The sequence below is a fragment of the Bombus vancouverensis genome, chromosome 11, assembly GCF_051014615.1.
Source record: "Bombus vancouverensis nearcticus chromosome 11, iyBomVanc1_principal, whole genome shotgun sequence".
NCBI classification, from domain to species: domain Eukaryota; kingdom Metazoa; phylum Arthropoda; class Insecta; order Hymenoptera; family Apidae; genus Bombus; species Bombus vancouverensis.
The window spans coordinates 12,952,976-12,967,407 of record NC_134921.1 but is presented as its reverse complement, the minus strand read 5'-3'; the positions used below and the strand labels follow the sequence as shown (position 1 = coordinate 12,967,407).

At 42.9% G+C, this 14,432-nt stretch overlaps 1 protein-coding gene and 1 long non-coding RNA gene across 3 annotated transcripts in view; one reads left to right on the top strand and one right to left on the bottom strand.

Annotated features, from left to right (window-relative positions):
- Nucleotides 1-3,652: 3,652 nt before the first annotated feature.
- Nucleotides 3,653-14,432, bottom strand: part of LOC143303349 (uncharacterized) — an 88,443-nt gene continuing 77,663 nt past the window's right edge. The window contains exons 5-6 of one of the 2 annotated variants that reach the window (XR_013059538.1): nt 4,151-5,759; nt 3,653-4,018 (exon numbers count right to left, since the gene is read on the bottom strand). This is a non-coding gene — a long non-coding RNA (uncharacterized LOC143303349). Of the gene's footprint in view, nt 4,019-4,150; nt 5,760-14,432 lie in introns of those variants that run through there. The other variant, XR_013059537.1, reaches the window with a different exon arrangement.
- odd (odd skipped) lies at nt 5,395-8,869 on the top strand. The gene is made up of 2 exons (XM_033329995.2): nt 5,395-5,888; nt 6,625-8,869. The coding sequence occupies exons 1-2, from the start codon at nt 5,395-5,397 to the stop codon at nt 6,977-6,979; spliced, it is 849 nt and encodes a 282-aa protein (XP_033185886.1). The 3' UTR covers nt 6,980-8,869.

Sequence of the window (14,432 nt, the reverse complement as noted above, 5' to 3'; positions counted from 1 at the left end):
GAGGCTAGCAGAAACCTGAGACAGTGTCCTCGCTTCCCGAAGCTACCTGAACAAGAATTTCGACTCGGAAACCCAGAAGCTTCTTTTCTTGAAAAATGGCAAAAAAAAGAAGGGTGTCTCTATACTCAATTTTTCACCTCCGCACCTAGCAATAAAATTATACAACGTTCGGTGTCCCGATCCGATTGGGTAGCGACGAGTCCTCATCGATTCGTGTTGCGAATTCGGTTGCTGCCAATCACCTCGAAATCAACGGTAGAGTTTAAAGTATCCAAGAATCTCACCAGATAACATAAGAAAGAAACAGAAAAAAAAAATGGAAGGGACAAAGGAGGCTATGAAGAGGAGGAGAAAAGATACGAAAGAGGGCTACGGGGAAGGGAGGAGGAAACGAAGAAGAAAACGTACGACCTGAAAAGAGAAGAGAGAGGAAAATGACTTGGAAGGATTTCCGGGGCGACCTAGACAAATTTGATTTTGCGTGGCGAGCCACGTTGATTTTCATGGAAACTTTGCTGCTAAAACAATATCCAATATTTTACAGGCAAACATTTCTTTCGACTATACTCGTTGGCAGGAATTCCCCCTTTGTGCGAAACGGTGCCAATCTATTTACGACAAACACTTACTGGTTCCAACAGGGATTTACCAGAGATCAAACGTACAGTCGAAAGCTCCCTGAAGGCGATTAAGAGAGTTTAATAAGGGCTTGAGTTTTATCCTGGCGGAGATTTTCCAGTGACTTTGAAACACAGCTGGGTCGAAGCTGGAATAATATAGAGATGGACTGGTGGGAAAGTTTTGGAATGTCAGTCGAGAAAATTCGAAAGGGATTTCGTCAAGGGCTAAGGTCGCGCGAAAGTTGACAGGTCCTTGGCATCGTACAGCACACGTGTGGTGTGGTCCAAATAAATTACGAGGCAATCCTCGTTTAATTAGTAAGAGCAGAGCAGGGATCGTCGCCAGCAGAAAGAAATCTGCGGACAAGCAGACTGCATTCAAAGAGAACGCACGGGGACCCTTTTCTTCGTGTTTCACTCGTAACTTGATTCCTACGGTGGGGGACATCTGTGTTGTTGGGAACTTGAAAAATAAGGAACTCAAAAATGCTCCTTGTTCCTGTTACTCGAGACCACTTGAAACTTTCAGTAGATAAGATACTTTTAATTATTACGCAATCTTATAAATTACTGCACATAGTGACAGATAGTAATTGTATAAGTATTATTATATAACGTTCGAGATAATCGTTAACTACGATTGTTCGAAAGCTTCCCTACAGCTTTGAAGCTTCTTTAGAAAAGTCTTTCCTTTTCCTACTGTATCGTTTCTCTTCGTGTTTAACCGCAACATCGCATCGATCGGGGCTACAAACGCGATAAGTATATCGATATTTCAGTACGCTACAGTTTTCTATGGAAATAACAATCGTTAGATCTTCGTTCGATATCATACGCTTTTAAAGAATCGTTGATCGCATATGAATCAATCGTCGAGTATTTTCCAAGCTTTGGTGTATATATCGACGACGATCTTTCATTAGTTAGAAGCAAAATTACCGCGTTCTGTTCGTTGAAAAAATCGTGGCACGATAGAAAGCCATCCTGTTGCTTATACGTATCGTTTCCAGATAAACTTTTTCCTCTAGTGGCTGGATGGTGATTAGTTTCGAAAGTTATGTTACAAACAGTCTGTCATCCCTTGGCGTTGATATTGGAGTGGCTCGAGCGTTGTTCAGCCTCGAAAGAAGCTGCGAAGAAGAAGCAGATAAAGTAGAAGAGCCGCGTGCCTGTGGAGTCACGCAGTCTGTTCGATTCCGACGAACGTGTGGCTTGATACTCGTTACGTAGTAGAAGAATATAAGCCGACAATTAAGCGTATTTGATCTTCTTATGCATCGTACTATAAATAAAAATTTGCAACATCGCGTGTCTACCTCCGATTATACGAGCAAACATTGCGATTGCTCGGAACTGTTTATCACTATCGGAACCATTGCTTAACGTTATCTTCCTTCTGAAGAAGGCAGAGGCAGGAATAAAGACTGCGCTCGACCGAGATGGAAAACGAAAGTTTCGATATAATAAAGCTAACTTTTCAAATCTGAAAGCAACGACAGGGGGGAGAGCGCGTGAATCGATTCAACAGAGATTATTTAACGATAGGATAGATACAAATATTGGCAACCATGTTAGAGCGAAATTTGTAACGGTATTCGAGATTATCGTACGACTACGATTTAAATTCTATCACGGCCGTAACGTAATAGCGAGCGTCTGTCGTAATTATTAAACAAACGCGAGTGAAACGTCAAATGAAGAGGTTTATATTTACATATCAGTAGACTTAACAACGAGGAACGAGAAGGCGCGTAATAGAAGAGAGAAAGAGTAACGACGGCGACGTACAAAGACGTTCAGGGGATGACGAGAGGTCGGCAACGGGGATGCAGAGGCAGGGAGTGGGATGTGTCTGGCTGATGGAGCTTGAAACTGAATTAACCATCCCCGCCTGAGGCCCGTGATCTCGTCGCAACCTCATCTCGGGGACCATTATATTTGTCTTTGTATGCTAAACATTTTGCGGAATTATACGAGAGGTAAGTTTCCAAGTGTTCTTTGTCCACCTTTCCCCCTCGCCCTCCCCTCTTCACCGCTATTCCCTTTGGGCGATGCACCGCCTAGATTCTAGATCTTGCGTCCTGCATCCGTGGAAAAACGTTTTGTACGCTAGGCTGCAGGTGGTTGCTTCGCGATACGTGCAGCCTTTTCGAGCCAAGTCGAGGGGTTGAAATGTTAAACGAGGTATCCAAGTGGCAGAGAAATAAAGAAAGACTGAAATTGCAATCCAATTACAAAAAAAAAAAAAAAAAAGAAAAAAAGGTAAAGACAAAGAAACGCGAACTTCTACGTTACACAAGTTACGTACAGATCGAAGCGCGTAAAACGTTTCGTCGATAAGATCGACAGAGTCACGATTCGTAGAACGAACGACGAGCTTTCTCCTTCGAGTTAAATAAAAAATTAACTTTGACCGATAAGGACAAGTGGATTACGAGAAATTCGCTAACTTTTGAGTCATATCGACGGTTCTGTTGCACGATCGCGTCGGTAGGTACAAAGGGGATGGATCTGAAAGGATTGGTAGATGCGCCAGCACCGTGGATGAGTGTCAAGAGATTCGTTCTAATCCCGTGAATGCGTCGTCAACGTATTTGTACGTCGGTGTCATGCTGTCTGTACCGTCATAAATCGATAAGGCCGATTTACCACGTATTCTTATCGATAATAGCGTACCGCCTACGAGAACTTCAGGCGGTGCTGAATGTCGACTTTCGTTTCTTCTTCGGCCAATATTATATCGGCAAATTTGCAAAGATCGTGCGAACACGCGGTTCAAAATAATTCGGAAAAGTAACGATATAATTCGGAAAGCTAATATACAAGAATATTATCAATATTAATTATATGTATAAATTTCTCCGAGGAATTGATCGTAGATACCGATGAACGATCGAGGAAGAAAAAAAAAAGAAAGGAGGAGACTATGCGTTTGCAAAAGATGATCGTTCACGTTGCATATATACGCTGTAGAATTATTCTCTTGGTAAACCAAAAAAAATTGACACTCTTTTAATTTTGTACGAAATATATTCCATTTTTATAAAGGTATTATTGCAGATCTGCGATCTTGTTTCGGAAATTTTAGGATAAATCGGTTAAAAAAAATATGCAAAACCAAAGGGAGGGTGTAAACCGTAAAACAAGTAGCTGCATACGAATACATGGAAAATTACAAATGCTTGACAATGGGATTTCGTTTTCAATCACGTGCACAGATTTTTTCGTCGCAAAGCGCATCTCTCGTACGAGTTTTCGCAGAATTTTGACTCCGCGCGTTGTATTCCGTTCCGATGAATTGTTGTAACGAATGAACTGCGCGTTAGCGTTCGCAAAATATTGACCAACGCGTTTAAAAATTTTTAACGGCATTTGGACACATATTGAAACGTGATTTTCTGTAAAATAAATATCCAGTTAGATGCTTTTGAACCGTAAATATATTAGCGAATAAAATGAAATTTAAAACGCGTCAGGCGCGTTCATTTTTAGGATCGTCTATTTAAATTTATAGCGAAATCGGTAATCACCTTCTTCTTATCTTAGCTCTTTTACGGCCGATATTATCCAGATGTCACAACCACACGTGACACATTCCACCGTTAATCCAACCAGAATTTCTCGAATATTCTCGAACGAATCGCAGATCCTTGTTTGTTATTGTTTAAAACTCTTGAACGTGCGAGAAATTGTATTGGTTGTCGACAGTTGGCAGAAATACTTCCTCTTTTCTAGTATTCGGTTAACATTGGCATGCAAAATATCTGGAATTAATGACGCAATGGCGAATGGAAGACCGATATTGCCAAGAATCGCGAGAGATCGAAGAATGGCACGAGTTGTGGTCGAAAGGGGAATAAACGACACACGCGACGACTAACAGTTAAGATTTGGAAACGCGGCTTGCAGGTTTTCGATTATCTTATTTCGATTATCTTATTTCGATTATGGAGAGAAAGACGGCAAGAGTGCGAGAGACGCGTGATATATTACAAACAGATTGGCCGAAGAATTCTTAGCGAACCGACGACGCTACTCGAATAGCCATTTTGCGAATGTTTCATTTAAACGAAATAACCAGCGCGATCGGCCATCCACGAGGGACAAAAGCGTGAAAAGAACGATCTGTACGCGTATATCTGCGTTCGTTCCGTAGGTTTAACCACGTTAACGATCAATTAAAGTCGCTGTGATTATCGCGGGTGCCGCGGGTGCGCGCATCCCCCTACGGGGAGTGTAAAAGCGGCAGCGCGAACCGGACGCCCGGTGGCGGCGTGATGCCGTGTAGTTGTCTTCGGTGTGTGAGTGACGCGGGACGTTAGGAGTACGACTGGACTGGCGTCGCGACGCCCGGAGGGGTCACCCTGACCCGGAAGCTCCGCCCCTGTGGAAGTCGAGCCGCCAACCGGCGTATCCAACGTTCGGAGTACGGTAGGAGGAGCCACCGTGTCTCCTTGGCGCCAGGTAACCACCGATCCTGAACTGGAACCTCGACGACTGTCTGTTGGCATTTAGTATCGCGTCGACTCTCGAGCTAACGTTGTCTTCCTTTTTTTGTAGCGAAGTAACAGTACAGAACATCGTGAAGAAACGCGCAACGCAGGCCGCACGTTCGTTGGATATGTTACAAGAACTTTCGGGCACCGAAATCGATGTAAAAGACATCGATATCGTACGGAGGAACTAGCGTGATCGACGTTTAACAGACAGTTCGAGGGGGAAGGATTGTTGTTTTCTGTGTATGACCGATTGTTTTCGTGAGTTTCGTTGAACGATGGAGACCAAGATGGAACCGTTGACGCCGCCGCATACACCGCCCACGTTGGACAGACCGATGCACCAGCAGCAACAGTTGCAAATCACGTCGCCCAGGTGGATCAGGTCTCAGCAACTGAGCGCACGATTCGGACAACAACATTCGACGGGACAGAGTTACCAGGCAGCGTTTCTCGATAATTGGCTGAGAGGTGCCGCGCTACTGGCTGTCAGGGGTTGTTGCCCGCAGACTACGTCTCCCCATTCTTATCACCAACAAGGTCATCAGGGCGTACATCCAGCGCTTCCGGTACCGCCTCCCGCTTCGTTCCTTGCGAGAAGGTTGCCCGGTCAAAGACCGAAGAAGCAGTTTATCTGCAAATTCTGCAACAGACAGTTTACCAAGAGCTACAATCTGCTGATTCACGAGAGAACTCACACGGACGAGAGACCGTACTCTTGTGACATCTGTGGGAAAGCCTTTCGCAGGCAGGATCATCTGAGAGATCATCGGTGAGTTTGCCGCAAACGCGATTTTTCACAAGTACCGTATTAAGAATAACTTGGTATGGTGGCGTTCGTTGCAAGTGAATCTTTTGTCCCGTTGAATTTGAAAATACGAGGTGGATTTTCAGTGTACGAATTGGATGTACAATGATATTTGTTACGTAAGATTGTACGAAGTATGAAATACATGCACATTTTCAAACAAATTTAGTTGTCGCTGTGTAATTAATACCTCGTACAAATTTTTATTCCCAGCTACGTACAGTAGCGTTTCGTTACCTCGCTCCTGCAAATTCGTTTCTGCATCGATGCGTATAGCGACGTTAGCGCGGCATCTTGCAATACGGCAGAGAAACATATACAAACACCGATGACGGTATCGTAGAATTTTTCTACATCACGAACAATTAGCTTCTCCTCGTCTTTTCGCGCTGATCCTCCAATCGGAATAGCCCAAACTTCGAGTATCGTTTTTCTACGGACCTTGACGCAAGAACATCTGCCAAGTATAGCTGTAACACTTATCAGTTCCCGACAAGCTTATCTCGAAGCGGAACGCTTCAAACGAACTCGATCGTAATCGATCAGCGAATCTCAATAACAATCGTAATTAGGGTTTGGTCACTGCGATATTCGACTAAGACTCGGCCCTGTCAATAGCCGCGTCGCTTTCCTCTAAGAGAGAAAAAAAATGGAAGAAAGCGACAGGATAATAGAAAAACGAGTTGTTTTTCTTTTTCAGATATATTCATAGCAAGGAGAAACCCTTCAAGTGCAGCGAATGCGGAAAAGGATTTTGTCAGAGCAGGACTCTGGCTGTTCACAAGATCCTGCACATGGAGGAATCGCCGCACAAATGTCCAGTTTGCGCGAGAAGCTTCAACCAAAGAAGCAACCTGAAAACGCATCTTCTCACGCACACGGACGTGCCGCAAGATTTGAGAGTGGAAGCTCCGGTCGCATCGGAATCGAAGATCGACGCTTCCGCGACCGTTAGACAAATGGCGGAAAGGGTGACCAGCCTGGTCCCGATTCAAAGGACCAGCACCACCGCTCCTAAATTAGGCTTTAGTATAGAAGATATTATGAGGCGTTAAACTATCCGCTTTTTCGATTCCTCTTATGTTTTTTTTTTTTTTACCGCCGATCTGTTTCTTTCACGAAATGTACAACGTGTTTCGTTCGGACTTCGGCATAAAATTTCCCTATTATTACTGAAACATAATTTCGACTATCGCAAGTATCGCGACACCGAAAATAATTCATTGCAAGAAGGCTAAATTACATATTTTCGCCAGGATCGATCGCGATTCCCGGTCGAAACACGTTCGTTACAAATGTATTTGTACGTCACGTTGTAAATATAGTTTCTGCGCTTAAGTTATTCGATTAAATTTCGTGTGTGTTGCGAAGGGGAAAGAACGGCTGAAGCTTATCCTTGTCTTTCTTTCTCCTGTTATTTGTAAATAAGGGTGTACCTATATTTAACTGTAAAATAGTAGCTAATTGCTCGAAGGCGTATGTATCGTGATTAGACATAGTTTGTACTTCTTTTACTTATTTATTGTTTACGATGAGGAGTATTTGGAAAACATGTAACTTCTTCTTTGTGGCTTTAACAGCATGTAATTGCGTTAAGAATAGGTAGTATCTCTGGTAGATTCTATCTTTGTTTCTACCTTTCACGATTATACAAATTTTACATTTAACCAAAGATCGATCGAACACTCGGCAAATTAAGTGCACGTTTCTATACGTTTTAATACCGATGTTTTCCAGAAGCATCGAAACGATGAAATTACGATTAAACGAGATTGAAAAATAAATCACACGCGACAAGCCAGCTCGGAGAAAGGGAAATCCTAACCGTTGGAACGATCAGTGAAACGTACGTGTGTTTTCAGGTCGTGAATAAGGAGGCGTCGGTGGTATATCTCTCTGGAGGCGTCAAAGTAATTGGTTACTGCAAGGGCAGACAAGAATCTGTCCTAGGAAGCCGCAAGGTGTTCTTCCTCTATCCAGACGTAAATCGAGTTTCCTGACCTGTGTGTATACCCTCTGCGCCACCGCCCGTATTTTTCTCTCTTAAAATTAGGAATTCTCGATCAGATAAACCGAAAGGGACACATCCCGGTAGTTGCCTGCGCGCCACCTTTCTTCTCACCATTGCCCTGTAAATAGTCCCAAAGATTGTTCCCCCCTCTTCACCTGCGTGTCTGCTTCTTCGCCTTTCTCTCGTTTGATCTAGGAAAGAAAAAGACGTCCGTCCCGCTTCTCGCCCTCTGGACCACCCACGTCTTCTACGTACACGTATAGTTTATATACCTGACACGATCGCGACACGGTTGTCGCGATACGTATTCCTTCGGGCCTCTTACCTAATGGCTGGAAAGCTCCCTCGCCGGTGATTCCAACGCGTTACCATTAATTTAAGACCGTTGTAAATAAACTCGCGCGAGGGTTGCAACAGAGATTTTTGGTTTTTCAAATCTGCCCACGACTTTGTACGGTGCAAGCGAACGAGTTACACTTTGCGCAAGATATACCGGAGATTTTTGTAGGTGTCTTTGAGGTGTTTTTTTAAGGAAATTGCGAGAATAGCGGAAGTGTTTGAAGTACTCTTTTAATTAAGGATTCGCGATAAAATACAAGATTATATCTGCGAATGGTGGTAGTTGAAGTAACTCCAACGCGAAAAGGTGTAGAGAGAGAGAGAGAAAGAGAGTCGATTATTATTCTCGTTGAAATTTCTTTCGTAGTTGTATTTTTGCCAATTGGTTTTTTGTGTATCTTCCCTTCTCCTCAATGCATAACGATACTGTCGGTGTTCCGATTTCGGTAATCGAAACGTTCGGATATTGCGAATGGACGAGCGTGCTAACGCGTAGTTATACCAAAAAATAAATAGGATACTGTCGCCCTAGTCTATTCTAATGTATATTTAAATATTATTGTTATCGATTGAAAATAGAGATCAATTGGAAGAAAATGACAACCTGATATTTTGATTACCCGTTATTCCGTTGCGTTCTGTTTTTTCTTTTATATCTTTTTAAGCGGGTTTTTCAAGCTGTATATCTTACATATTTTATACACTACGATATATTTAATCGATAAATATGGATTTTAATTTGTACAAAAGTCAACTGATACATTCCTTTAATCGAGCGTTGTCGATACGAATCGTTGATTCGCTAAAGTTGTATGTGCCTCGCACGAACGAAGCACGTAATAGCGTATTTGTATGTAAAGAACGAATCGTATCGCTTTATCATTTTCTCGAGTACACGTTCTACAAAATACTATTTTATTCGGAACCCGTACATTATCGATACCGAGCAATTTCTGCAGAAAAAGTTTGATCGTACCGCGTATACTTGAAAAATAATTCGAAGTAATAAAGTTAAGTCACTATATGCTATATACTATGGCAGAATATAGATGTAGATATAGAATATTACTCTGTCACAAAGAATAAGATAATTCGTTTATCGTCGTATAATTTACATTTAGAGATTAATGTAACAATTTTTGGAAAACGCGAACGTTTTCAAATTCTTTCCATAGTTATAATAAAATGGCAATCGTGTGTGCGCCACCATACGCTTTTTCAATGTTCTGGCCGAGAATTTAGCGAAAGAAGGAGGAACGACACGTCCCCTGTCGCGACCTCTTTTCACCACTCACTGTGTACTTTGTCGACCTTCGCACATTCTCCACTTGTCGAAATATCACGTTTTCCCGACAACTGTCGGCAGTTAACCTGCTTGCTTGGCAGTTAGCCTTGTTTAACTTTAATTAATTCTCGCACCCCTCCGGGACGATAAAGTATACCTAATGAAAAATCGAGTAAACAGTGCCAACTGACCTACATACATGTTTCTCGATCATCGCGATAACTTTGAGTCATTGTGTGCGATCGGTCTTCTCTTTTCCGACCGGATTAATTAATATTTTCGGTATCAATTTCCTTCTTCCAGGGACGTATAATAGATACAATCGGGAGGGCGCATTTACGGCTTATATAAATCGAGGGACCGCGTTGTTAGGGAATAAAGGTAAAAATAGAAAGAAAATATGCTTGCGTTATAAGAAACTTAATCTCGGTTTTCTCCTTCTCAAGGTAGAGATCTTACGAAAACTGCACCGCCATCGACAAATATCGTTGCTTTTTCCCCGCAATTTCGCAATCATAACGATTTGTCTATCCACGATCATCGAGCAGAGTGTGAAGGATAATTGCAACCTTGTCGAAATCCTCGATAAGGTTCGAATGAAAGAAAGGATACAGAAGAGATACATCAGGATGCAGGTAGCCGAAACAAAGAGAGAAGAGGCTGGAAGAAAGGAGGACAGAAATACTATGTATTTGATGGAAGAGAAAGGATGCGAGATGGATGGAAGAGGTTCTTCTCGTACCCTTTACCGATGCCTTCGGGGGCCATTTAATTACAATAATCACAGCATTACGGTTCTCGGTATCGCGGCAAGTCCACCGTGACTTGTCCCACGGAGAAGACTAATCGTTTTTTCTAATCGAGGACAGTCCCCTGATTTGGGAACGCCTCCAAAACTCTCGATTCCTGGGTATTTAGTTTTTGACGAGAGCGATAGAACGAAGCAATTTGTCTGATTGGGCCGAACGTCAGGCGAAATTTCCTAACATTGCGATACGATTTATGGAAAAGTTAGAAATTGCTATTCGCGTAGTTCTTATCCCTTAAATGGCAATATTTTACAAGTAACGATATCTAAATTATTTTAACAACAACGAAACTCTTTTAAACGTAAAAAATTTCCACAAAGACTTCGAAGATTTTTGGATCGGTTCGGGGGGCGGGGGTAAATTACCAAATTTGAGAAGCGAAGTTCGAGCCTCTGTTAGTTCCAAATAATTGATAAGTACCAGCGATACGCTCTGGGCGAAGTTGTAACTTTATCATACACGTGTATCACGCGACAGATTGCGATTCAACTTGAGGAACGCCTACTGATCTGCAACGGTGTTTATCGCTTCCTGCGATCAGTCGATTTAGACACGACTTTGTATGCATAACGATATTAGCGGCAATCGCCGAGACGACCCTTCCACCGGTATCTGATAAATTCATCGTCGCTGTTATTTATCTGCGAAAAGTATTTTGAAGTCACTTTTTAACAACACCGTGAATGTCGCATATCTCGAACGATCTTGCGCGACTTAATTTCTACTCGACATATGTACAATTGATTGCATTTATAACTACGCTATGTACGAAATGTGTATGAAATATTATTAACTAACGTAAAAAGCGTTGCAAAGTTTATTGAAAGACGTCGATCCGGTTTTTCTTCTAATGTTATCAAGACGCGACATACTCGTTTCAAGTGCATAAGAAGAAATCGCGGTATTTCAAGCGATTAAACCGACCGATGCTTCCGAAATTAGAGCAGCTTCGGTGGTTCCCACAATCCTCGAATTCCAGGATAAAAACGCTTGCTACTTCCAAATAGCCCGAAATTTCGATCCCAGTGTCATTTTTCTCTTTCATTAACGGCAACATCGTCTGCCCTCGTTGTCTCCACTGGGAGTTGCTTTCTTCGGAATTGCGCACGCCATGAAACAAGAGTTTCCAGCGACTTCCTAACCGCAACGCTAAAATCACCCTAAAAAGCGAAGAAACGTTTCGTTTCTTCTTCTTAAAAGGGACGAACCGGGAGTATTGACCTTGGATCTTCCGCGCAATAATCTACCAACTATGTAACAATATTAGTCTGTCGATAAGCTGTCTCGTAAGTCGTACGTTTATCTTTTGCGGTTTTTTAAGTTAAATAGGCAAATTAAGCGACACTTGGAATTTGGAAATTCTTAGAAAATAGAACGGGTCGATTCGACTTCCGACTATCCGCCAAAAAAAATGTTCTCTGCCAAATCGACGCTACTAGTCGAAAAGAATATTCGATAAAACTAAGAAGATATATACGATTCCCACGGAAATTTCGTTCTTTGTTCAACGAATAACTTATTAAACGAAATATTATATTTTACCGAAATTATCTACGATACCTTGTCGAGGTCGTTATACCTTGCTCCAATAGATGGACTTGCGACTCGAGGGTGAATGGTCGGTCTAGCAACGAAACGTTAGCAAAGGGGGCGGCACTGGACGACGATTTCGGGGTAGCGGTTTTATAGCGAGCTCGCAATTGTGGGAGTTAGCACGGTGGAATGTCGTGAGGGCCCCTGGGGTCCACCCTCGGTGCCTTAAAACGTTAACCACAGATCTCTCGGGTGGATTAGATCTCGCTGGGTCCGGGCGAAGCCCCGAGCTACGATTTGCGGCCAACAGGGAGACGAAGAAGAAGAGAAGCTGGCCACGGTTCCCTCACCGTTTCCTTTCGTGTACCCTCTTATTAGGGCGTGAGCCTTATCTAAGGGTCATAGGGCCCTCGCGACCTCCAAAGTCCCACAGGCGATCTCGCAGAATTCCAGGAGTCACCGGTCACCTCTACGCGTTGTCCGTAAACGCGATTTCGGTTCGACTAGTCGATGCTTCGGCGTTTGAAGGATCGTAATCAGGGATCGAATCTGTCCGACTTTGTCGCTTTCCCGTTACGTTTCGTTTTCCACGAAAAATGTCCGTCGATCCTGGATCTCAAACGAAAAACCGAAGAATCACGAGATAAATCTAAACGCGACGGTCCCTTAAGACGATGCGTCCGTTGACGAGCACCGTGTGACTGCGCGGCCTTCATTCGCACGAACGATTAAACGCGTAATAATAAATTTCAGGAAAAGGAAGGTGGCCCCGACATTTCGGGAAGACGGAACGCGCGCATTCAGGAAGGCGAGAGGAACTGGTGCCCGCGGGCTCATGGCCTGTGGTTAGGGCGGTGCGCAACCTCTCTTTTTTGCTGGCCGACGATTAGGTAAACTGGCTGGGTAGCGGCGTACAGTGTGCCCACGTTGTAGAAACACACTCTAGGCCTGCTATTAGTTAGTAGTATAGTTTAAACTCGAGACGCCGGCCGATGGGTTGGGGCGCGGAAGAGAATGAATACGCGAAAAAGAAAAAAACAGCAGAAGGAGGAGAAGGAAGCTTTGGGTCCTCCCTTTTAAACGCCGCTAATTCGCGACCTAGCCAGGCGCCAGCTCACCTCATTTCGTTCCTACCCTGCTCTCTTTGTTCTTCTCTCTTCGTTAGCCACATAGAAGATCGAAATAAGACATACGAGACGAAAGAGGGAAGTCTTGTATCCGTTCTTTTCGCACGTTGACATTTCTTCCAGGAAAGAAATACATGTCGTTGTTTAGATCACTCGTCTCAAATCCTATATCTTATCTCATTTTCTAAGTCTTATATCTCGCATCTTTCATCCTATATCAGGTATTCCAGAGACAATGTTTTATTTTGCAAATGTAACGCTTCGAACGTGGCGTATTAGATCGCACGATAAATACTTATCTCACTTTTCACGCCCTCTGATCGAATCTTTCTTCTAGTTTTCGATAATTTCGCTCTTAAAAATTGTACCCTTCGATGCAGGCATTTCGCGTATGAAATCCCAAATTTTGAGCCTAAAGTTCCCGGACTAAAGTTGGGCGTTAGTTCCCGAGAAATTCGACTGCCAAAATTATTCGAAAAGTTAGCGAATTGTTAAATTTTTAGTTTTCCCCCTGGGAAAGGACTAGTTTGTTTTCCTAATAAGCTACAGTCGATATCGTTGAGCTCTCGAGTTACCGACGGGGCGCACCGTAACGAGTAGTTGTTTCACGTCGCCTGTGTCACACTCGAATGCAGATTCGCTCTTCTCCGATGCATTCGTGTCCTCGAATACGGGTTCTTCGATGTTTGAGGAAGGTTTTATCCGCCCGATGCTGCCATCTGAAGGTCCGCTTACTAAGAGGAAGATTTCCTTCCAATTTGTGAACATAAATTCTATAGCGATTTTGTAAGATAAAATTGCGGCGAAATTTTAGGCTTTGCTTTCAAAGTATGCAAGCGAAGTACTTGCTAGGTATATATTTTCAAACAATCGTAAGATTTGTAGGTTTCGCGCAAAGATTTTAATGCCTCATCGATCGTGCAGTTACTTACCGTAATTATGAGTCGTGAAGTATATCGTTAGATTTATTGTTTGCAACGAGTCAACTCTTCCGACCAAGTTTTATATTCTTTAACCTTTAAAAAGTGTCAAAAAGTTTAAAGAAATATTCGTACCATATAAACAAGATACTAATTTTATCGTCACGAATAATTATTAGAACATTGAATAGAGAAAGAGACATCGTTCTTGAACGCTTACTTTCTTTTTTGTATTTAGTTTATATAAAAATAAAAATCTGTATTATACATCTTCGTAACGTACTTCTGTTCGTAGGATGATTCTCACTTTTGCGACTCAGCTTTTCTCACCTGGATCGCGCGGATGCATAGGATGAAAAAACTCCGGTGTAGGATAAACGCGCGTAAATTCCGCGCGGCAACCGTGGATTATCGGCTCATAATTCACCGTGGGCTAAGACAGTGATTGTCAGTTTGCAGTTGAGCATCCGCTCGAACTCGCCTC

Excerpts from the sequence above, each read along its gene's own strand:
- odd (XM_033329995.2), top strand. The coding sequence starts at position 5,395 with ATGGAGACCAAGATGGAACCGTTGACGCCGCCGCATACACCGCCCACG. Across the intron at positions 5,889-6,624 it reads GATCATCTGAGAGATCATCG|ATATATTCATAGCAAGGAGA; the intron begins GTGAGTTTGCCG and ends TTTCTTTTTCAG.